This window comes from Culex quinquefasciatus, chromosome 2 (assembly GCF_015732765.1).
Source record: "Culex quinquefasciatus strain JHB chromosome 2, VPISU_Cqui_1.0_pri_paternal, whole genome shotgun sequence".
NCBI classification, from domain to species: domain Eukaryota; kingdom Metazoa; phylum Arthropoda; class Insecta; order Diptera; family Culicidae; genus Culex; species Culex quinquefasciatus.
Genome location: NC_051862.1, coordinates 181723129 through 181748676, shown reverse-complemented (window position 1 = coordinate 181748676; position 25548 = coordinate 181723129). Strand labels below are relative to the sequence as shown.

Here is a 25548-nt window from a genome sequence, read left to right as displayed (position 1 = left end):
ATCTAAAAATCTAAAATCTAAAAATCTAAAAATCTAAAATCTAAAAATCTAAAAATCTAAAATCTAAAAATCTAAAAATCTAAAAATCTAAAAATCTAAAAATCTAAAATCTAAAAATCTAAAAATCTAAAATCTAAAAATCTAAAATCTAAAAATCTAAAATCTAAAAATCTAAAAATCTAAAAATCTAAAATCTAAAAATCTAAAAATCTAAAAATCTAAAATCTAAAAATCTAAAAATCTAAAAATCTAAAATCTAAAATCTAAAAATCTAAAAATCTAAAAATCTAAAATCTAAAAATCTAAAATCTAAAAATCTAAAAATCTAAAATCTAAAATCTAAAAATCTAAAATCTAAAAATCTAAAAATCTAAAAATCTAAAAATCTAAAAATCTAAAATCTAAAAATCTAAAAATCTAAAATCTAAAAATCTAAAATCTAAAAATCTAAAAATCTAAAAATCTAAAAATCTAAAAATCTAAAAATCTAAAAATCTAAAAATCTAAAAATCTAAAAATCTAAAATCTAAAAATCTAAAAATCTAAAAATTTAAAATCTAAAATCTAAAAATCTAAAAATCTAAAAATCTAAAAATCTAAAAATCTAAAAATCTAAAAATCTAAAATCTAAAATCTAAAAATCTAAAAATCTAAAATCTAAAAATCTAAAATCTAAAAATCTAAAAATCTAAAATCTAAAAATCTAAAATCTAAAATCTAAAAATCTAAAAATCTAAAAATCTAAAAATCTAAAAATCTAAAAATCTAAAATCTAAAAATCTAAAAATCTAAAAATCTAAAATTTAAAAATCTAAAAATCTAAAAATCTAAAATCTAAAAATCTAAAAATCTAAAAATCTAAAATCTAAAAATCTAAAAATCTAAAATCTAAAAATCTAAAATCTAAAAATCTAAAAATCTAAAATCTAAAAATCTAAAAATCTAAAATCTAAAAATCTAAAAATCTAAAAATCTAAAAATCTAAAAATCTAAAAATCTAAAAATCTAAAAATCTAAAAATCTAAAAATCTAAAAATTTAAAAATCTAAAAATCTAAAAATCTAAAAATCTAAAAATTTAAAAATCTAAAAATCTAAAAATTTTAACATCAAAAAATCTAAAAATCTAAAAACCTAAACATCTAAAAATCTAAAAATCTGAAAATCTAAAAATCTAAAAATCTAAAAATCTAAAAATCTAAAAATCTTAAAATCTAAAAACCTAAAAACCTAAAAATCTAAAAACCTAAAAATCTAAAAATCTAAAAACCTAAAATTCTTAAAATTCTTAAAATTCTTAAAATTCTTAAAATTCTTAAAATTCTTAAAATTCTTAAAATTCTTAAAATTCTTAAAATTCTTGAAATTCTTAAAATTCTTAAAATTCTTAAAATTCTTAAAATTCTTAAAATTCTTAAAATTTAAAATTCTTAAAATTTAAAATTTAAAATTTTTAAATTTTAAAATTTAAAATTTAAAATTCTTAAAATTTTAAAATTTTAAAATTTTAAAATTTTAAAATTTAAAATTTTAAAATTTTAAAATTCTTAAAATTTTAAAATTTAAAATTTTAAAATTTTAAAATTTTAAAATTTTAAAATTTTAAAATTTTAAAATTTTAAAATTTAAAATTTTTAAAATTTTAAAATTTTAAAATTTTAAAATTCTTAAAATTTTAAAATTTTAAAATTCTTAAATTTAAAATTCTTAAAATTTTAAAATTTTAAAATTTTAAAATTTTAAAATTTTAAAATTTAAAATTTTAAAATTCTTAAAATTTTAAAATTTTAAAATTTTAAAATTTTAAAATTTAAAATTTTAAAATTTTAAAATTTAAAATTTTAAATTTTAAAATTTTAAAATTTTAAAATTTTAAAATTTAAAATTTTAAAATTTAAAATTTTAAAATTCTTAAAATTTAAAATTTTAAAATTTAAAATTTTAAAATTCTTAAAATTTAAAATTTTAAAATTTAAAATTTTAAAATTTTAAAATTCTTAAAATTTAAAATTTTAAAATTTTAAAATTTTAAAATTCTTAAAATTTTAAAATTCTAAAATTTTAAAATTTTAAATTTTAAAATTTTAAAATTTAAAATTTAAAATTTTAAGATTCTTAAAATTCTTAAAATTCTTAAAATTTTAAAATTTTAAAATTTTTAAAATTTTAAAATTTTAAAATTTTAAAATTTTAAAATTCTTAAAATTTAAAATTTTAAAATTTTAAAATTTTAAAATTTTAAAATTCTTAAAATTTTAAAATTTTAAAATTTTTTAAATTCTTAAGATTCTTAAAATTCTTAAAATTTTAAAATTCTTAAAATTTTTAAAATTTTAAAATTTTAAAACTCTTAAAATTTTTAAATTCTTTAAATTCTTTAAAATCTTTAAATTTTTTAAATTCTTTAAATTTTTAAATTCTTTAAATTCTTTAAATTCTTTAAATTCTTTAAATTCTTTAAATTCTTTAAATTCTTTAAATTCTTTAAATTCTTTAAATTCTTTAAATTCTTTAAATTCTTTAAATTCTTTAAATTCTTTAAATTCTTTAAATTCTTTAAATTCTTTAAATTCTTTAAATTCTTTAAATTCTTTAAATTCTTTAAATTCTTTAAATTCTTTAAATTCTTTAAATTCTTTAAATTCTTTAAATTCTTTAAATTCTTTAAATTCTTTAAATTCCTAAAATTCTTAAATTTTTTAAATTCCTACAATTCTTTGAATTCCTAAAATTCTTTAAATTCCTAAAATTCTTAAAATTCTTAAAATTCTTTAAATTCTATAAATTTCTAAAATTCTTAAAATTCTTAAAATTCTTAAAATTCTTAAAATTCTTAAAATTCTTTTATTTCTTCAAATTTTTTAATTTTTTTTAAATTCTTTAAATTCTTTAAATTCTTTAAATTCTTTAAATTCTTTAAATTCTTTAAATTCTTTAAATTCTTTAAATTCTTTAAATTCTTTAAATTCTTTAAATTCTTTAAATTCTTTAAATTCTTTAAATTCTTTAAATTCTTTAAATTCTTTAAATTCTTTAAATTCTTTAAATTTTTAAATTCTTTAAATTCTTTAAATTTTTAAATTCTTTAAATTCTTTAAATTTTTAAATTCTTTAAATTCTTTAAATTCTTTAAATTCTTTAAATTCTTTAAATTCTTTAAATTCTTTAAATTCTTTAAATTCTTTAAATTCTTTAAATTCCTTAAATTCTTTAAATTCCTAAAATTCTTAAAATTCTTAAAATTCTTAAAATTCTATAAATTTTTAAAATTCTTAAAATTCTTAAAATTCTTTAAATTCTTTTAATTCTTTAAATTCCTTAAATTCCTTAAATTCTTTAAATTCTTTAAATTCTTTAGATTCTTTAAATTCTTTAAATTCCTTAAATTCTTTCAATTCTTTAAATTCTTTCAATTAAGTTTTAATACAGAATGACTATTTGGGCAATTTGAAAGGGTTAGATATGTCGCATGATACATTTTGAGCCATAAATGTTCAACCGTTGCAATTATTGAACAGCTTGGATGAACCGGTTTTGAAACAGAACGTTCAAACATGAACCAGTTTTGAAACAGAACGACTATTCATGAAATTTTGAGAAGTTAGATATACCGCATGATTATGTGTCTGATGAAAAGTCATGTTTAATGTTCTCTTACTGAAGATAGTATAAAGAACAACAAAAGTTTACCAAACTTTTTTTTAGTGACACTTTTTTGAAAACGTACTCTTTTTATATTTTAAACGCTAATTGTAGATTAAGATCTTTCCAAAACACTATAAAACTTTGAGTTTTGGTTATGTTTTGCATGAGATATAAATTTTACAAATTTACTGTAATATAACGCATTTTGCTATGATATTTTTTCGTTCAGCCCCTCTCCCCCGATCCCCACTCAAAATCCACTAATTTGCATATTTTCTCCTTCAAGTAAACATCCTGACGATTCCAAAGCACTATAAAACATTGAAGTTGCAATTATGCCTATTTATTCAAGCCTGCGAAAATTTACTTTAACGCATTTTGCAGCCTTCGGGTTGAACAGGGGTTTTTTTCTTTCGGGTTGTCCCGTAGGTAAGAATTGTTGGTGGTAGCCAATGTGGTTTACTCTATAACACTCACTTGGCTGATCCGGGCTGTTCCGGCTGAAACTCACCAAACTAATCCATCCAAAACTGCGTTCAAAAGTAAAACATTGACAAAAGCACAACATTTCACAGCCTAATAATTTCAATTGCCGAAAAAGCTCACCGCACCGGGACTTTTCCGTATCCGAAAACGTGGACGAGGAACCGGTCGCGTCTTCCGAATTCACCAATACAAAAACGAACACCGTAATCAAAACTGCGGAAACGTTGACGAGGTTGAGATACCTGGTCACGGTAATAGAAAAACGGCCCGGGAACCCGGCGCGACGCGGCTAAGTGGCCAAAAAGTTTGTTTTGATCTGTTTGCTAAAATAAACAAAGTCCCGAAACGTCATCACTGTTTACCGTGGTGGTCGATATTATGTAAAGCAGAAAACGGCGGGCGCCGAAATGTAGGCAACAAAATCACCGATTTCGTCGACATTGTAGACATTATCGAAAACATTGTTTTCAAAATCGAAAACATTCAATGTTTTCGATTTTATCGCCTAATGTTTTCAAACACACGGACAGGATTTCTATCCGTGTATCATCCCTAACAATAACAGTAGTCAAGTGAAAATAAATTCAAAAACAAAAAAAGATCTATATATAAGCAAGATTTTTTATCAGTATGAATATCAGTTTAAGGAAATTTAAAATAATATTTGAAGGATTGAATTAATAACAAAACATTTTGAGAATTTAAAATAAATTGTTTGCGATCAAAACACAATTGCGCCAAGAGATCAACTAGTTTTCGATAACCATCAAAGGGTCTCTCTGAACTGTCCTCCCCAGAAGGGCATAATCCGTAGGATTAAATGTAACCGAAAACCATCCTCTCTAGTTCAGCCAAAGTTTGTTTATTGAATTACCTAGCTGACCTTTCGCGTTAAATCATTCCCAAAAGTCACTGTGTCTGCTTGAACCTAGTTCGGTGGTGCTACCACGAGAGACAAGTTGACATGTGGTCGCAAGATTATGTTTTCTTCTTCAAATTTTCACACACAACTTGATTAACGGTATTATTTTGTGTCCATTGACCAAATCGGTGCCGACTTACGGTCCCATTACATAATTTTGCCTTCCTGTGTGCGCCCATGTGTCTGAATTTCAATATAAATTACACTGTAAAAATCAAGTCTATTCAACAGTTCGATAGCTGAGAAATTTGTCTTGTGTTTAAAAGAAATATTTTTTCAACAGTGGAACTAATCAACCCGTGGCACACTACCGGGGCCAGCAGCTGTTTCCCTTCGCGTGACCACCGCGGCCAGTCATCGATCGATCGACCGATCGATTTGGCATTCTCCGAATTCGTTCATGCCCGTTAGTTTGCCACCCAAAACATAAACCAACTTCATTCACATTAACAACCACACACCGACACGAGTGTGTAAACAGTTGGTTCATTTATGCTTATGCTTGTCGTTTGCGCGAGCTTTCTTTGACCACCGACGACTTAGTAGATGTGCCAACGACCGCCGTAGCAGCAATTTGGTCGTGTTTATGCCCAAACCACGATAATGATGACGATGCCGGGGTTGATGAGGTGGTGACTACATGTTGCGCTACTTGCGCATCCCTAGCACGAGAAACAGCAGCGGCGTTTTTGGCACACCCTGTACGAGGCGCGCGCGAAACTCCACACACACACTAACACACGATCTCTGTAACGACACACACGAATAAAGTACCAGTCTCAAGTAGTAACCTTAGCAAACGGACGCGTTTTTGCCTTTGCTCCCGAAATTACTGCTTGACCGCGAAACCGATTTATACAGTCCACTCATCCGGAGGAACATTGGTCCTTACGGAACCGGATACGCGGAAAACCGGTGGAATCGTCGTGGTTCTGTTTTTCGCGAGAAAAGTGCCGATTGAAACATCCGCGATCGGATGTTGGTGACGCGGAAGTGCGCGTTGCTGCCGAAAAGAAAAAAAAAAAAAAAAAAAAAAAAAGAGTAGCCTCCTCCGGGGAACGGCGGAAGTGACCCGGGAAGTGCGATCCCGACGGAATTTGCCAGAAGGCGTTCCGATTTCGTGAAGAAAAAGTGAAAAAGTGACTTTTCCGGAAGATTTGGTCGGCTTGGGTTGGCGTGGTTTGGACTTTGCAAATGGCGGACGGGCAGCAGGAAAAAGTGTGTGAGTGAAATGGACGATGTCCACGCCGTTCGGGAAGTCTAAAAGAACGCCAAGAACACCACCACTGTCTCCGTCGCCGTTGCCGACACCAACACTACCAAAGACCCCGTCGACGCCGCAAGTGAAGTCTGTGGCCGAACAAAAGTCGGAAAAGAAGAAGAAAGAAGAAAAGAGGAAGATGGACGCGCAACTGAAGGCGCTAGTGAAGCAGAGAGAGGCAGTGCGTGGAAAGCTTTTTCGTGTGCGTGCGGCCTTGAGAGACAGCGAGGAGGAACCGAACCCGAACGTTCGAAACGTTCACTTCCTCCAGCTGCAGAAGCGGGCTTTGGAGAACATTTACGGCGAGTGCAATGATGTGCAGAACAAAATCTACGCACTGCCGCTCTCTGAAGACCAAGACACAGTGCAAACCGAGAAGTACGTGGAGTTCGAGGGTGTCTTCAACGACGTGTCGCTGAAGTTGAGCACGCTGATCGATGTCGTGCCGAAGGCGGAACCAGCTGCCCCAGCGGCCGGAGCGCCGATCCAGCAGCCAGCCCAGCACTACCTCCCACCGCTGCAAGTGCCCTTGCCCAAATTCGATGGGTCCTACGAGAAGTGGTACGCGTTCAAGGCGCTGTTCACCACTCTGATGAACCGCTACCGACAAGAAGAGCCCGCCCTGAAACTCTACCACCTGCGGGACTGCCTCGTAGAGAAAGCAGCCGGAATCATCGACGACGAGATGATCAACAACAACGATTACGACGCCGCCTGGGCGCTGCTCACGTTGCGCTACGAGGACAAGCGGATCGTCGTGGACAAGCTCGTGGAGAAACTCTACGGACTGCCCAAGATCAGCCAGGAGGATGCTGCGGAGCTGCGGAAGGTGATCGACACCTGCACGAAGAACGTTGATGCCTTGAGGAACCAGGAACTACCGGTGGCTGGGCTCGGCGAGCAGATGCTGATCAACCTCATCGTGGGCAAGATGGAGAAGAAGCTGCAGTTGTCCTGGGAGGCCAAGCAGAAGAAGAACGTGCTCTCGACCTACGCTGCGTTGATGGCGTTCCTGGAAGAGCAGTGTCGAATCTCCGAGAAGCTCGACACGAAAGTGAAACCAGTGAAGGAGAGTGCGAAGCCGAAAACGGCGGGAAGAAGCCACACGCTGGCAGTGAGTGATTCGAGAAACGAACTAAAGTGTCCAGTGTGCAAGGCCGCTCACGAACTGTGGAAGTGCGAAGTCTTTAAGAACAAAAGTGTCAGTGACAAGTACGAGATCCTGAAAAAGTGCGGCGCCTGCTTCAATTGTTTGATGAAAGGCCATCGAACCCGCGCGTGTTCGTCCGGCTCTTGTCGCCATTGTGGCAAGAAGCACCACAGCTCGCTCCACGAGGACAGTCCCAGCCAGGTCGCGAACAGCGCAGCTCCGACGACGCCAGCGTCCGAAGTGTCCCAGACGATCAACACACCAGCAGCGGGAACGTCGACAACCCTGTGCGTGAGCGCTGCGAGCTCGGAGAAGCAAACCGTCCTCTCGACTGCCGTGGTTTTGGTTGACGGCAAGTGCAGCACTCCCATCCCGTGCCGTGTGCTACTCGACTCCGCCTCGCAGATGAATTTTGTGACCGAACGCTTCGCGAACCTTCTCTCCCTGAAACTGAAACCCGCTGACTACACGGTCAGTGGTCTGAACGGCAACAAAACCCGGATTAGCCGTCGACTGCGCGCGACCATCAGGTCTCGCCACGGAAACTTTGCTGCTGAACTGGACTTCCTGGTGACCCCACGAATCACTGGTGAGCTTCCGGTGAAATCCTTCGACGCCTCGGAGTGGCCCATCTCAAGCGAACTTGTGCTGGCAGACCCGGCGTTCAACAAACGAGGACGCGTCGATATGCTGATCGGCGCCGAATACTTTTGGAACCTGCTACTAGACGGCCGATACGAACTCGGCCCCGACCGACCTGTGCTGAGGAACACCAAGCTGGGTTGGATTGCCGGAGGTGTGATTGCGAGCGATGCGACGGTCGTTGCGCGCACACTTTGCCAGACGTCTGAAGAAGAGCCGCTCATCGAGCTGCTGAAGAGCTTCTACAAGGTGGAGGCCTGCGACGAGATCCGCTCATCCCCGACGGCGGACGACGAGATGTGTCTGGAGCACTTCCAGCGCACACACGAACGAACTGAGGAAGGGCGCTACGTGGTACGTCACCCTTTCAATGAACGCAAGCGCGAGTTGGGAGACTCGCGTGAGATGGCGCTGCGGCGTTTTCTGGCTCTGGAGCGGAAACTGGACAAGCAGCCCGAACTGAAGGAGCAGTACTCGCAGTTCATCCGAGAGTACGAGCAACTCGGACACATGCGAGTGATCGAAGAAACACCGAACGAGGACCCGGGATCGGCGTTCTACTTGCCGCACCACTGCGTGCTGAGGCCCACGAGTACGACCACCAAGCTGCGGGTCGTGTTCGACGGGTCGGCGAAGACGTCCACGGGCGTCTCGATCAACGACGTTCTGAGGATCGGCCCAACAATCCAGAACGACCTGACGGCGATCCTGCTGCGATTCAGAGGCTTCCAGTTCGTCTTCACGCTCGACATCCCGAAGATGTTCCGGCAAGTGCGCGTCCATCCGGAAGACACAAGGTACCAGCGAATCTTTTGGAGGTACGACCGGAACGATTTTCTCACCGTTCGAGAGCTGCTCACGGTGACGTACGGCCTGGGACCCTCGCCGTTCCAAGCAACCATGGCGCTGAAACAAGCTGCAGCAGATCACGAAGACGAGTTCCCGAGGGCCGCCGAGGTGGTCGACAAGGGAACGTACATGGACGACGTACTGACGGGTGCCGATACGCTTGCTGAGGCGTGCGAACTCCAACGGGAGATGACCGGGCTCCTAGCGAAAGCCTGCTTCGGCGCCCACAAGTGGTGCGCGAACCACCCGACCTCTTGCGAGAGGTCCCTGAAGAGCTGCGTGGCAATTCGTTCGAGGTCACCGACGACAGCTCGAAGACGATCGTGAAAACGCTGGGCGTTACGTGGAACCCGTTTGAGGACTGGTTCTCGGTGTCAGTGCCCGACTTCGACGACCTGGAAGAAGTGACTCGGAGGAAGCTTCTGAGTCAGCTGGCCAAGATCTTCGACCCGCTGGGATTCTTCGGGCCAGTCATCACTTACGCGAAGCTGATCCTGCGAGAAGTTGGCGAGCTGCACATCGAGTGGGATGACCCGGTCCCAACAGACATCGGCGAGAAGTGGCGGAGCTTCCGCATCGAGTTGACCGCGCTGAGAGAAGTGCGACTGCCGAGATGGATCTCCTGGAAAGGCGCGCTCAAGCTAGAACTGCACGGGTACGCGGACGCATCTGATCTGGCCTACGGTGCGTGCATCTACGTGAAGGGCTTCTTCGCGAACGAGGAGACCGAGATGAGATTGATCTGCAGCAAGTCTCGAATCCTGCCCAAGAAACGGAAGCCCAAGGAGAAGGCCATCTCGACCCCGAGCTGAACTGCTGGCGGCACTGTTGCTCGCTAGAATGGTCGTGAAGTTCCTGAGCGCCACGGAACTCAAGTTCGAATCGGTGCACCTCTGGAGTGACTCGCAAATCGTCCTGGCTTGGCTCAAGAAACTCCCGCAGCTGCTGCAGACGTTCGTGTCGAATCGGGTAAGCGAAATCCAAAACCTGACGCAAAACTTCCACTGGCATTACGTTGCTACGCACGAAAACCCGGCCGACTTGATTTCGCGGGGAGTCACACCGAAGAAGCTGATCAAGTCCAAGAAGTGGTGGCAGGGCCGACCACGCACAACCGTAGCCGCGGCTGCGGACGAAATCGTGATTCCGGATGACGAGCTGCCGGAAATGCGAACTGGAGTAGTGCTGGCCATGACAGTTCCTGTCGAACGTTTCCCGATGTTTGACAAGTTGAGCAGTTTCACGGGGATCGTCAGAAGCATGGCCTACTTGGTGCGCTTGGCGAGGTTCGTCAAGTCGCGCAAAACGGAGGTGGTGAAGGGACGACTCACCGCCAAGGAGATGCGCACAGCAACGCTCGTGATTGTGCGGCTGGTTCAACGCGAAGCATTCCAGCCAGAAATCCTCGCACTGATGGACGGTGCGGACACAAACCATCGACTCAACGGGCTGAAGGCGTTCCTAGATCCCGACGACGGCCTTCTGCGAGTTGGTGGCCGGATCAAGCGGGCGTTCGTGCCGTACGATAGCCGTCACCAGATGCTGCTGCCGGCTAAGCACCCGATCACCGAAGCACTCGTCCGAGAACTGCACGTGGACAACCTGCACATCGGGCAACGAGGTCTGCTTGCAGTTGTACGACAACGATTCTGGCCGCTCAACGTGAAGAGTACGATCCGCCAAGTGATCCGGAAGTGCATCGTGTGCTTCAAAGCGAACCCGTTAAAGACGACACAGCTGATGGGTGACCTCCCGTCGTATCGTGTCCAGCCAGCTCCGGTCTTCTCGAACACCGGTGTGGACTACGCCGGGCCATTCTGGATCAAGGCGTCGTCGGCCACGCGTAAGCCCCAGATCACGAAAGCTTACGTGTGCTTGTTCGTGTGTTTGCAGACCCGGGCCATTCACTTGAGCTGGTCTCGGACCTGACGACGGACGCCTTCCTAGCGAGCTTGCGACGATTCGCCAGCCGACGCGGGTGCCCGAAAACGATGCACTCCGACAACGGGACCAACTTTGTCGGGGCCAAAACGGAGTTGCACGAACTTTGGCAGATGTTCCAGAACGAGTGCGCCACGAAGAAGATCACCAGCTACTGCGTCGAGAAGGGAATCGAGTGGTCTTTTATCCCGCCGCGGAGTCCACACTTCGGCGGCATCTGGGAGGCCGGCGTGAAGCAGGTCAAGCACCACCTGAAGCGGATTGTCGGCGAACGAAAGTTGTCCTACGAGGAACTCTACACCACGCTGACCCAGATAGAAGCTGTTTTGAACTCGCGGCCCCTGGTGCCGAGCTCGGACGACCCGTCGGACTACACCGCGATCACGCCAGCGCATTTCTTGATCGGACGCGAGATGCAGGCCGTGCCAGAACCAGACTACTCGCACCTGAAGGAGAACCGACTGTCGCGATGGCAGCTGGTGCAGACCATGCTGCAGCACTTCTGGAGGCGGTGGACAGCTGAATACCTGCCGGAGCTGCAAAACCGATCGAAGTGGCTGAAGACGAAGGTCATCAAGGAGGGTTCACTCGTGCTGCTCGTGGACCAGAACGCGCCGCCTCTGCAGTGGCCCCTTGGACGAATCGTGACCGCGCACCCCGGAGAGGACGGCGTGACTCGCGTCGTTACGGTGCGCATGGCGAATGGAGCGGAGTTCAAGCGTGCGGTGACCGAGGTGTGTTTGCTGCCGTTGGACGAGGACGAGGATTGAAATACGATTTCAACGCGGGGGAGGATGTTGCGCTACTTGCGCATCCCTAGCACGAGAAACAGCAGCGGCGTTTTTGGCACACCCTGTACGAGGCGCGCGCGAAACTCCACACACACACTAACACACGATCTCTGTAACGACACACACGAATAAAGTACCAGTCTCAAGTAGTAACCTTAGCAAACGGACGCGTTTTTGCCTTTGCTCCCGAAATTACTGCTTGACCGCGAAACCGATTTATACAGTCCACTCATCCGGAGGAACACTACAAGAGCATTAAATCGGCATTAGTAACGCGGGTTTCGCGGAGGTAAACACGTGTGCGCGCGCCATGCAGGGCTTTTCTTTGTGAATGTGAATCGGTGTGGAGTTCGGTCCATTATGCCACGGGATATCGACTTCGGGAGCGATGAAATTTGGAAAATGTGGAACGAATTACAGCTGATAGAGCTGGATAGAATAAACATTGCAATGCATTGGGTCCATGAAAAGTTTTTTGTTGTCTATAGAAGGCAACAAACTTGGAACAAAATCAAATATAAATTATTTATTTCTATTTATTTTTTATTTTATTTCTTCTCATTGGCTATTTTGAGAATGTTTCGGTGATTGCTTTACTTTTTCTCAAGCGATGTAGTAATCTAATCTAATCTTATCTAATCAGACCCTAGCGCAGCCATCTTTCGAAAGGATCCTGGAGAGTGCCTTAGGTTAGATGACGCCTAGCACTTTTCTTGTCATTTATTAACATTTGTAGTGCGCCATTGCATTGAAATGCATTGAAACATCACAAGCGTTAAAGCGGCCAGGCCAACTGCGTAAAGCAATGTAGTAAGTTCAAGAATTATTAATGATAATCCAACATTTCTCGATCTCTAGCTTTTTATCAAGATTATTAAATTTTGATCATATTTAGTTTTTGATTTGGACAAAACTCTATCCATTAATTCCTTAAGTTCAAATACGCCATTTTACGTCATTGGTTTCTTTATACAAGTCTCATACAAATACGAGGGTGCTCAGAATATGGGACTTTTGTTCAAAACCTCTCTACACAAGCTGAACATTGTTATCTGGATTATATTAAGCATCTGAGCTAAATATGAGCAAAATTGATCAATATTTACCCACTGCTACCCGAGGGCAGGGTTGTTAAAATATCAAAGTATCAGCTCTCAGCAACTACAATTATCTCGCCTGAATATTCATGCCTCAAATACAACTGCTCTTCTCTCTTCATTGAAACTCTCAGCGCCGAACATAGCCGAACACGTTTTCGTGTTTACCCACTCGCGATTGACATTTTCCTTTTCTCTCTCATTCCCGCTTCCACGATCATGCTACCGCAACAGCGTTTAACCACAAAAGCCGCCACAAAACCAATTTCGCAAACGCAGTTTAACAGGACGTCATGCGTGGTCGGCTCCTAATCGCCTTCTCGCGTTCTCTTATTGCAGTTTTCGGAGAGATTGAGAGACTCAGTGGTGAGAGCGCATAGTCGAGGAAAAGGGGAGGAGTGATAGAGAGAGAATGACATCGCTGGGAATCACGAGACACAAAAAGAGATCTCACAAGCTACAGTGACGGCCGCTATACTCTCGGATATTTTTGGTGCAGAGATAATCTATTGATAGCTTTTTTATCACTCATTTGCAACACTGCCCGAGGGTAAAGTTTGTATGAACAAAATCGAAAAATGCTTGAAGAAATTATTTTTTCTACTATTTCATCAGCAGGTGGTTCCATTCAAATGTTCACAATGCTCTACAACTTTGTCAAACAGACTAATGCTGTAGGACCCCGTGATTTTCCGGGAATTCCCTGGTGTCGTTTTTCAAATATTTTGTCCCGATAATTTTCAAAATTGGAAAAAAAAATGATATTCTGGCTGGAAATTTAGAAACAGTTGCATTCTTAGTAATCGATAGAACTTTTAATTTAAAAACATTTCGTTCGGCCTATGTTACTTTACTATTTTTTTTTTAATTTAGTGTGCAGAACCCCAAATTGCCTGGCGCTTAGAATATTTTCTTTGCAATTTTTCTATATTTTCAGCAGATGGGGTATGATATTAACGTTAAGCCTTTTTTTTAAATTTAAAAACAATTTTCAAATTCAATATTTTTTCCATAAGCGACAGCGTCTGGGTTGAATTAGAACAAATCGTCGCCATTGTGCTAACTTGTCGTACGTGCATTTTGGGCCAAATTGAGTTGAGAACGCCATTTTGTGCAGCTCACAATGCCTCACCTTTTGACCTTCACAGATCCCCAAAATTCGATTTCTATCCTGAGATATTCAACAAAAACCGAAAAAACTCCGTGCATTTTTGTCACTTTACATATAAAAGTAGTTTCAATCTTGTCGTGCTATCTTGTCACTCCATGAAAATTGATGTAAGTGCGACAAAAGGCCAAAGGCATTTCAGGCCAGGACAGTCAGGATGCGTTTGTCGCACGTACAAGCTAGACTAACGTAAACATTTGTAATTATAACTCGGGACTCCAGCAACCAACTTCAACCAAACTTTGGGACAATGCACAGAATGGTGAGCCAAACAAAACGTGATTGTTATTGTTTACATTGCGTGCTCTCGTTTTTGAATATTCAAGGTCAAACATTAAAACGCGTTTTTCTCGGAACGTCAAAATGGCGGGTGCGACAAGATAGCACGACGACGTCGAAATGTAACAATTTTTGACAGATGTTGGTTCAACCATATTTTTTGCACAATGTTATGATATTTTTGATTGATTTCAAACAAAGCAGGAACAGAACAATAAATTTAGTACACCGAATTCCAAATTTAATGCTTTAAAATCTAATGTCCCTATCCAGACCGTAGTCCCGATTTGACCAGGTTGTTAATAAATAAATAAACATAAAAAATAATCTGAAATTATTTGTTAGGCAAGACATTGAATTCTAAAAATGTATTAAATTTTGCATTGTTTAAATTTTGTTTTCTTTGTTTCTGCTTCTTTCGTTTTTGTAAATTTTTCTGACATTATTAACCACAATAAAATAAATTTAAACTTTTTAATGCAACTGATTTAAAAATTTTAAAAAAATCAACAAATTTATGATCTTTAGAAAGCATTGGAAAGAAGAACTCTTAAAATAAAAGAATATTCTAAGGTTGAAAGTGTGAATTGTTTCATATGACAGTGTTTTTAAAAAATGGCATTTTTTTCTGAGGCCAAATTTGGCTGTGTTTTTTACTAACATTTTCTTTATTTTATGTTAAAAGATGTATGTAGTAATTTTTGTAGTGTCCCAGACTATGCCTCTACGCCTTTTTTTCAATTCAAATGATAATGGTGCCATTCTAGAGCAAAAAATATAAAAAAAAACAGGCAACAAATTTGAAAAGTGACTTTAAATAGATGAAAAAACTAGATTGGCAAAATGTAATGATAGGAGGTGGTAGAATAGGCCAAATACTACAAAAAACAAAGATAAATTAAACAAGATAAATGCAAATTAAAATTCTAAAAATATAGCAAGAAAAACATAAAACAAGAGAAGTTAAGTTTTTTGTAGAACAAAAGTTGCTCAAAATGACCTTCTGAACACGGGAAAAATACAAATTTTCGATAAAAAAATTGAGCAGTAGAGGGTGAATGAAATGAAAAAAATAGAATAGAAATTTATTTATAAGAAACTTTTTTATTCTCAATCACATTTAAATTTAAAATTTTAATACTTTTAAGTTGGGTTTCAATGATTTTACGAAAAAGTTATTTGAAAAAGTGATGATGTCAGCTATTTTTGACAAGTTTTCCATGTTTTTGGTCTATGAAAGTAAATCTTGTACATTCCAAAGTTATTTTTTAAAACTTAGCTAATTTTGCTTGAGCATACTCTAAATAATAATCTTTTGAAAATACAAATTTACACATAATTTTAAATAGTTTTTGTGATTTATTTGTAATATTTGTGATTTATTTGTAATATTTGAGTTTTGCAGATTCTAAAAGAAATTTAAATTTTTCCTAATATGCCAAGCCTCTTGTTTTTGCACAGATGAGAAACGAAGAAAAGCGAGTGAAAAACTATTTCTTTTCAGGTGCAAAATCTCCCTTTGCCTTTCTTACAAAAGAAAGGTTCAAGGTTTGCTTTTGAAAATATGCTCTAGGGTAGAATAGTCATCAATGAGACACGGGGAACAATGATAAAATTGCTCTCACAAGTCGTAGTTTCAACCAATCAGGCTCATATTTGGGGCAAAGGTATGTGTACTGGATACACGTCTGCCATTATAGTGGCTTTGGTTATGGACGCTCCCTTGAAAAGTTATTCATAAATGTTTGATTCTGGGGTGTAAAAGTAAATTATCGACAAACATTACTTTTTCACTCGTAGGCTGCCATTAATACCAAAACTAATATTTCTTCAAATTTCTTTCGACGTTCCATAGGGATTGAGTTGGGCTACAATGTCTTTTCATTAGGTTTGGCCAAAATTTAGAATATACCCAGAATCCAGGACTGTCTCATTGTTCCCCACTCATTTCAGCTCATGGGTAACAATGAGACACTTTGATTTTTCTTCATTATACTTTTCAAAATCTATGAAAATCTTTCAAAACATGAATTAAAAGTGATTTTTGGCATATTTATAGAGTTTTAACTTCATTTAACCAAAAATACAAAGTTATTTGGTATAAATATAAAGATTTTACAAAATTTAAATACTTTTTAGTATAACTTTTGTTAATTAAACTTTCAATTTGGCAAAATTGCTCTAAAATGTTCAAGGCAAGTCACCTGCAATGGAACAATACAAAAACATGATGTTTTACTAAAAAAATCTTGATTTTCGTAGTGTGTCTCATTGTTCCCCAGCTGTCTCATTGTTCCTGCCAAGTGCGTCTACAATGAGACAGTTGTATAACTCTTGCTGTAGATGTCGGATCGATCTCATATTATGGTCAATGTTAGAACACATTAAAAGATAGAAAATGCAACAAAAAGCTCATTAAAACATGCTGATCACAAAATGAGAAAAATCTTAGAAAGTTGAAAACCAAAAGTGTCTCATTGATGACTACCCTACTCAGAAATCTTTGAAAATTCGTGCACTGGTGGAAATCGCCCAGAATGGAATCCTATTACTAGTTTGAAGGTTTCGATGCGCTTTTTCGATTGTATTTTGGCCAGAATATCTGAAATGAAAGCCTGATGTTTATGCGGGGTTGAGATTTCCAAAAAAGTGTCAACGTGGTTTATGGATGGTCCCTTACTTTTGAGTACACTATCGAGTCAGGCGTTCAACTTTTTGACATCAACTTATTTTTCGCGGTTTCGAGCTATAAATAATTTAAAAAAAACGAGTCTTAGTGGAAAACCAAAAAAAGGAAGTGATCTTACCATCAACACGAGAGATTGAAAAATTTACCTCAGATTCCTTTATAAGTGCTTGTCACCAAAATAAAAAAAAAATCATTACACCACTCAGTTCATCTTTTCAGCACTTGTATCAAAACGTAATACTTTTCGATTTGCGTTGGTTTATGCGTTGACCAACTGCACGGGTGTCAAACATTTCGCTAGAAAAAAAAATTATTCAAAGGTATTTTGGGAGTTTCAAACAAAACTCGATTTTCCAGCACTCGTTATATTTATTGTTGGTTTAGAAACGTATTTTGCTTGAAATGATCGTCAAAATATATGGATTATCCTTTAAAAATCAAATAATAAAAAAAATATGAAAGGGTGTAACAGTGTTTTAAAAATCAATGGGTAAAAAAGATGTTTCACTGTATGCAAAAATACATGTGACAACTTTGTGTGCAGCAAGTCCATTAACCATATAGAACAAGCCACTTATTTCGTTTACACCTGTTGGGTAGAATCTTCTCTCACTCTCGAAACTCCATCCATTACCATATCGTTGTCACCAGACAAATATGCAAGACCTGTTCTGGTGTATCGTTTCTTGTCCAGCGATTCCTCACGGCTCGTTCTGCCACTCTGTATCATCTCCTTCGCTCCACCATCAACGCTCTGCGCAATGTTTACAAATCTACGCTTCTTCTTCTGCTTTCTGCTTGTTCCTTTTCGCCGCGGTGATTCGCGCGAAGCCACGTTTATCATCGCACCGTCATCGTCAATGACTATAGGTCCAACTCCACGCTGAGCCGATTCATTCGCTTGCTGATTTGAATGAGTCAGCAGGGCCATCAAACGGTGGACTGGCCGTTACGTCGTTCAACTCTCAGCCAGAGGTGGTGTTCACGTGTGAGCACAGTGAAATGGCGCTGGTTTGACAACGTCCTCGTTGGATTGTGTAGCGATTGTACGGATTCAAAAGTGTCGAACAGCCGAGGTTGCACAGTAATGCGAGACCTAGACGTTCGTTGAGCCTAGCTATTGCTGACTCCGTGCATGGAATACCAGCGCACAAAAGGTAGACCCCGTAGGTGTTCATTCGATGACTGGTCTGGCTTGGACGACCGTCGTCGCCGTTGGATACCTTATCGCGAGCGCCATTCGCGACTGGTTCGTAACGCGTACGGACGTGGTTTATGAGTGCTCCCGCCGGGGAAAGGCCGTCGTCTCGTTTCGGTGTTTAGTCCGGGAATTTGGCAGTGGACATCGAAGGGATTTGCTGCATGAGTTGGATGCGTGCGTAGATTCCGGTAGATTACGCGAAACGACCTGCCTGAAGTGCGTGGATGATGCAGAGCGGTAAGCCCGTGCGGAGTTCAACGAATAAGCTCAGGAGACCAGTGGACAAGCGCTAGAAGAGCTGGCCATCGGCGCTTATCAAACGTTCGTACGATTGCTTTGAAGAGCTCAGAAGAAGCGAAAAAAAAACTGCTTGCGAAATTGGAATTTAAGTGAGATTGTGCAAGCCGACATCGAGCGAAGAATCGATTGCGGTGGTAACCGCCTGAAATTATGGGTTTTGTGAAGTAGGGTGCACGCAAATGTAAGCCAAATGTGATAAGAAGAATTGCCCATGAAAAAATGAGTAGTGATTCAACATAATAAGTGTGATTTCAAGCAGTTTTTGTTTTCCTGCGAAACGAATCGTTTTGTGTAATACAATCGATCAAAGTGCTAACTAAGGAAGGTCAACGGTTCATCAACGAAAATTATTGCATATCGTTAGCCACGGAGTTTTTGGATTCAATCGGCGGCGGCGCCGGCCTGGTCATCAATCAAAGCCCCGCGAAGCAATCGAGCGGAAAGGTAGGTTTTAATGCCATAGACATCAGTGAGGACAAGGGGTTGGCCGGGGATGTGGTGTGTTGTGGTTTCGGTAATTAATTCGAGTTTGGTGGGAAATTGATTGTTGCATTAGCACCTGGTCATTGCTACCGATGATTACAGTCCAGACTATCCAAAGTTCGATTATCCGAAGGTTTGAATGGGACTTCGGATAATCGAATCATGATTATTTTTGTATTATTTATTATCTTTTTTTACACATATAAATTGGGTTCTACGGCCGCCTTTTTTTGGAAAAAAATAACAAATTGATTGCTAGTTCTGTTTTATCGTTTGATGTTTCCTGACGTTCCAATAAATAAAAGCGTTCGAATATTTGACCATGAATCAATAAAAATGAGAGCACGTAATGTAAACAATAACAAACACGTTTGGTTGGGCCGTCCTGTGAAATGTCCCGAAATCTGGTTGCCGGAGTTCCGTGTGATAATCAATAACATATACAGTAGTCGGACATTTACATGTGACAAAACGTCCTCTGGGTGAATACCCTTTGGCCAGCTGTCGCAATTGCAGGGTGTGTCAAGATAGCACAAATTTCATCATGCTCGTGCTTTTTTATCATTTCGGATCTAAAAATTCTTTTTCACTTTAGAGTGATTTAGGGTGATTTTTACTTTTGATTCCAATTCAATTTCATTTTAAAACATTGTTTTTATTGTTGAGGCAAGTGCAAGCCTCTTTTTACACCTAAGCTTCCATCCACCCCGGGATTCTAACTGACGACCTTTGGATTACTAGTCCAACTGCTTACCAGCGACTCCACCGAGGCAGGACCCAGGGAGACGATTTCTACACATGGATTGAGCTAACGACCTAACCTTCTAGGTTAGACCGGGCCAACATTTACTTCCCCGTCCGACGGAAGGCGTGATCAGACAAATCTCGTCTCGAAAACCGCCACCGGGACCGTCTGGGATCAAACCAAAGCCGACTGGGTGAGAGATAACCACGCTTACCCCTACACCACGGTTCCCGGCCGATCACCAGACCAATGCTTTTGAAATAAATATTATTTTTATCTAGTATTTTAAAATTTAGTGCGCATTAGAAAATAAAGTAAATTTAGGTGTCAAGAAAAATTGAAAATTTGTTGCATGATTGTGGTGCATGGTGGCATGAAATTATATCAAAATCTGCATGAAATCTGTCCTCATGCATTTTTTGCGTTGTAGGGGTATGACATTTTTGCCCGTTACCGACAATTATCGACATTACCGACGGCTTTTTGGTTGTATTTCACAAAAAAAAAACCCTCACAGAACGAGGATTGAACCACCAACTTCTTGATTATTGATCCGACACGCTACCACCGCTACACGCTTGAATGAAAGAGCACCAACATATGCTTCTCTTTGGAGTGTTGCTCGGGGACGGGCCAGCATTGTATGTGTTGGTGAGAACTGCAGTTCGCTGACATGTTTACACCAGGAAGGTGCTGTGTCCTATCCCTCGCCTAGACCAGACCAAAATCCATGATAAAGCTGACAGATCAAATCTGTCAGACCAAAGAGCAAAAAGTAAACAATCTTGGTCTTCGACGTAGGTGCACACAAATCAACAAAAGAAAATTTGAAAAAGATTTTATTTTTCCAATTCAATGACTGGGTTTGGACTGCAAAATTGAATGGACGTCAGAAAATGATTAAACAGTGCGGCGTCCTGTACACCGACAATTAAATAAGCAGTTAAAAGCCTTATTCTACCACTTTAATTTTTGATCGCGTTTTCGGTTTACACCTGAAAAATCTTGAAATTATTTATACGGATTTGTGATTCCTCTCTTTCCACCATTCCCTTGGTTTACACGCGGGCAAAAATGAGCTGTGAGCTTACTGCAAAAACTGTTATAAAATATAACATTTTCTGCAGCAAATTCACTGTTGCAGATTTTGATGTATATATTTTTCCTTTGGGTGTAGATTATAGTTATTTGTCTAAATGCTGTCAAAATATACAATACAAGCAAGCAAAATAATTTTCAATCTATTGTCGTCGCGGCACTAAACCGAATTGAGCAAGTTTAACTCTCACGGCGATTTTCTGTCGCGAAATATCTGTCAAGCAAGTTTAGGTGATTTTGAATCAGTGTGTTTGATTTTGTTTTGATGGCTTGACAAGCAATGATGGTTGCAAAAATACTTGGCTGATCTTTTCTGATTTACCAAAGAAATGGAATGCTTTTGATCAAATTATTGTTTAAAATCATGCTTTTTAGTTCTGCTATAGAACAAGACCTTTTTTAATTGGGTTAATTCATGAGAGCATTGTTTTCAAATTCGTTTTTTTTTTAATTAATTTGCAGAGTACCAAAGGATGAGAGCAAAAAAAAAAAAAAACAAACAACTATGATTATTTTATTTCATAATTTTATAAAAATTTCTTCTCAAGTCAACAACATCTAATAGCGTACCGTCAGTAGAGTGACATTGGGTCTGGAGGTGAGATATGGTTTAAGTGATTTTTTACGGATTTTACCATTTGTCAGGTTATTCTCAATGCAACTTAATTCTTTTAAAAGGGCTGTGTAGGGGACATCTTAGGATGCTAAGCTAAAAAAATCTCGTTCCTAGAACAAATTATGTCATTTTGGCAGCTGTTTGAAGCTGGGTGCTGAATAGTGGTTCGCAAAACGGCCTCAATTTTGAGCTGTCAAAGTGGAACCAGTTTACTGTTCGCCAAAAGTAGAGAGTATTATTATCGATCATTAAAATTGTTTTTTTTTTGTTTTACAAGAATGGCAAATTTGTGGCTTTTAAGGACCTTGAGTTGAAGTCAAGAAATCTTAAGAGAGTTGAAGGCGAGATCGTCACTTTTTAGAATTATGAATGGAAGTTGTTTATGGAGTCGATACTTTTGTATTCATCCAGAAGCTGTCTTAATTGTTTGATTCCGTTTGAAAACCTACTGGTTTAGTGAAAATCTTCTCTGTTTGTTGGATCAGCTTCACTAGAATTAGCAATGTTATTTCGCTGGACCAGGAAGTGCTACAGGATTCCAAAATCAGCCAGGGAATTTATCTGCGATAACGCAGAATGACACTCTCGCCGCAGTTCGTCGTCACCCGTAAAAAGAAAAACATCTTGTATCCGATCGAAACTTGAAAACACACAATTTTACAGCAAAAAAGTAAAAAACTAGACAAAAAAAACTCATACCACTAATTATAAATAACTCATTAATATTTTTGTTGGAATTGCTCAAAAAGTACCAACATGAAAGTCTCTACTTCATACATTGCAGCATTTGAGCATCATTTTAGTTTCATTTGACATGAAATTCCACCATATTTCGGGAAATTGTTAGTAAAAAATCTAAGAACAATTCTACGTTAAAAGATTTTCGATGTTATTTAAATTGTTTTTGTTATTAAGAAATTACGAGAGATGTATCGTTTTCTGACCCATAGTTACCCCCACTATCGGTAGTCATAACTTGAGATGAAAGGTTAATGAAATCATTTTTAATTTTGATAACAATGCAGTTTAAAAAATCTTCCTTCAAGAATTTTGGTAGTATCTGAAATTAATGTTTTGGGTTTGTTGATGTTATAGAAATTAGAGCAGAATATTTAATTAAATTGTCCGAAATAAGAAATATGTCTTCAACAAATTTAAAAAGCATGACAAAAAAAACTACCCAGTCGAAACATACGCTTTGAATTTTAAAAAGGCTAACATTTTTGCGCCTTTTTTCAAGTCCACTTCTCCAAGAGCCTCGCCAAAGAACGGCTCCACTTTCGAGCAAGCGTCCAACAAAAATGTGCCCCCCTTGGTAGAGGCCGTCACATTATATCATTACCATAGCACCTGAGAAGCGCAAAATGCTCTGAATCGCAAATGTACCACCTCAACCTAACCTCAAACGCAGAACGTCGCTGCCGCCGCCACAAAAGAAAGGCCGCAGTCCAAAACCGACCGCGTGTCAGCAATTGAGGAGTAGGTACGGATAGTGTTTTCGAAAACACCCTCTCTCTCTCTCTCTTGAGTGAGGAGCACTTTGACGGATTGAGCACTTGGGCCTTTCTCCACGGTGAAGAACCCCGTTCTGTTCAGCAGGGCAGTTGAACTTCAAAGCGGGGGTGTGCGGAGAATCAGAGAGGACATTAGGCGCGTTAAGGAGATTAGCAATTGTAGGTTAGGTTCGGGGGATAACAGTTGGGCTTAAGGTATGGCATTACAACGGTTGAAATTCGCCCTCAGGTGACGACCACTTAGGCTAGGTCAGTACAATTTGGAAAGATTTATCTAGCGCCCAAGCAACACGTGTAATGAGTGCAATTTCGAAACTGTCTATGCCCGGCAGATGTTATCAGTAAAGTGTTGGTAGATTGTGCCAGTTTGAAGATTGCTTCCTCAAGCCATGAGTTTCAACAGGCCTGAAGTTTGCATATCAATTCAACCAACACAAAAATTTCACCAGACAGACAGATGGACCACCCCAACGCAATCTCCGAATTTCGAACGACGACGACAAAACCAATTTGGCCATGGCACCTCAATTAGAGACACAATAACTTAATCGCGCGTCCGAGTGGCCTCCCAAAATGCCATGGAAGGTTCTACGTGAGTTCGAACAATGATCGGAGGACCATCTTCTCACAGATTAGGGGTCAAGCTCGAGCTGAACTGCCGGGCAGGGGTGGTCTACCTTCACGCGTTTATCAGATTTCCAAAAAACTATATAAACATTTTTTTTAAATAGCAAAGAATCTATTTTTTTGTTTTATTTTACTGAGTTGAATCATACAGTGAACATGTTAAAATAGGCAAGATATTATGGGACCATCCATAAACCACGTGGACACCTTAGGGAGGGAGGGGGTGGTATGGCGATTGTCCACGGTCCAAAGATTTTTTTGTATGGACAATTGTCCACGAAGGGGGTTGAGATTTCCAAAAAAGTGTCCACGTGGTTTATGGATGGTCCCTATGGTACACAGTATAAAATAATGTAAAAAATAAAATAAAACTGTAATTTTGAAAGGTTGAATATTACCCCTTTTATGATGTAATTTAACAACAATTTAGACTTAAAAAGGGACATTACAACAGAAAAGCGGTAAAGTTACACATTTCCAGAGGTAAAATTACACCTTTTTCTGAAATAAATAAATAACCTTCCCAGGTGTAATATTACAATGTTTTTTTTTCTGTGTTGTTAAGTCAAACACGTTTTGTTATGTGCAATGTCCCGAAGTTTAATTGAATTTAGTTCCCGAAGTCCCGAGTTATAATTACAGATGTTTACGGTAGTCGGGCATGTACGTGTGTCAAACGCGTTTTGACCTGGAATCTCTATGGCCAGTTGTCGCACTTGCAGCACTTTTCAAGAAGTGTCAAGAGCACGAAAACATTGCGACATCTTTCATATGAAGAGTATACATTGTGTGCGAAGTTTTAGGGTTAATTAAATTTCTTTTTTAAATTTTGCGATCATATTTTTTGCTGTATCTTAAACAATTCTCAAAGTTTTTACAATTATGCCTTTTAACCATCAATTCCTTCGTTCAACCACCATTATGACATTGGATCTGAGATCGTATGAAAAATCACGCAAACATCAAACAATTTTAGTGTTTTGAAATCGGGATGATGGCAGCAATCTATTGCATGAAAATAAAAAAAAACGTTTTTTTCCTGTATTTAGAAAATGCCATTTTTTTGCTATTGAAAAAAAAAAACTCAAAGTAATTGTTGTTGCAATATGATGTCAAATGATAGGGTTTTTTTCATATATTTCGAATGTAACACTATTTAGTTATTGAAAATATTCAAAATTTTCACAAAATTATGTGTTTTCAAAAATACTTAAAATTTCAGTTTATTACGATATGGGTGAGTGAATTTTTTTCATACATTTCAAATATAAAAACACAATTTTAAAAAATACTCAAAATTTTCACAAAACTACATATTTTCGAAAAAATACTCAAAACTTCGATTTTTTACAATATGGGTTTCAAATGATAGGGATTTTTTCAAACATTTCGAATGGAAACCCAATTTTGTTTAAATACTTAAAAAAATCACAAAACCACGTATTTTCGAAAAAAAGCTCAACATTTCAGTTTTTCACGATATGGGTAGCAATAGCTGAAAATTTTAGTATTTAAAAAAAAATTAATTTTGTGAAAATTTTGAGAATTTTCAAAAAAAATGTGATTACATTTGAAATGTATGAAAAAATCTAGATCGTTTGATACCCATATTGTAAAAATCTTTAATTTTAAGTAATTTTTAAAAAAATACATAGTTTTGTGAAAATTTTGAGTATTTTCAAAAAATGTTATTACAATTAAATGTATGAACAAATTCAAATCGTTTTAAAGCAATATTGTAAGAAATGAAATTTGGAGTATTTTTTCGAAAATACGTTGTTTTTTTTCATTTGATAGCGATATTGTAAGAAATTAAATTATAAGTATTTTTTTCGAAAATACTTGGTTTTGTGAAAATTTTGTTTATTTTCAAAAATTTGTGTTATAACTTCGAAATGTATGATAAATGTATACGTAGTTTTTTGAAAATTTTAAATAATTTGCCTTTTTTTCTAATATAAAAAATCTGTATTCTTCTTTTCTTTTCCCTTCATTTCTGTTTTTCACGATATGGGTGCAATAACTGAAAATTGGAGTATTTTTCA

At 38.1% G+C, this 25548-nt stretch overlaps 3 protein-coding genes across 5 annotated transcripts in view; all 3 read left to right on the top strand.

Moving 5' to 3' along the window:
• The first annotated feature begins 6290 nt into the window (after positions 1-6290).
• LOC119766431 lies at positions 6291-9766 on the top strand. The gene is made up of 2 exons (XM_038250973.1): positions 6291-9187; positions 9265-9766. Exons 1-2 carry the CDS (start codon positions 6291-6293, stop codon positions 9764-9766), a joined length of 3399 nt encoding a protein of 1132 aa, XP_038106901.1.
• Positions 9767-9794: 28 nt separating this feature from the next.
• LOC119766430 lies at positions 9795-11665 on the top strand. The gene is made up of 2 exons (XM_038250972.1): positions 9795-10797; positions 10848-11665. Exons 1-2 carry the CDS (start codon positions 9795-9797, stop codon positions 11663-11665), a joined length of 1821 nt encoding a protein of 606 aa, XP_038106900.1.
• A 6442-nt stretch (positions 11666-18107) lies between these two features.
• LOC6033265 overlaps positions 18108-25548 on the top strand; it is an 83966-nt gene continuing 76525 nt past the window's right edge. For 2 of the 3 annotated variants that reach the window (XM_038254850.1, XM_038254849.1), the window contains exon 1: positions 18108-18864. The gene's annotated coding sequence lies outside the window, so the exon portion shown is untranslated. The remainder of the gene's footprint in view (positions 18865-25548) is intronic. The other variant, XM_038254848.1, reaches the window with a different exon arrangement.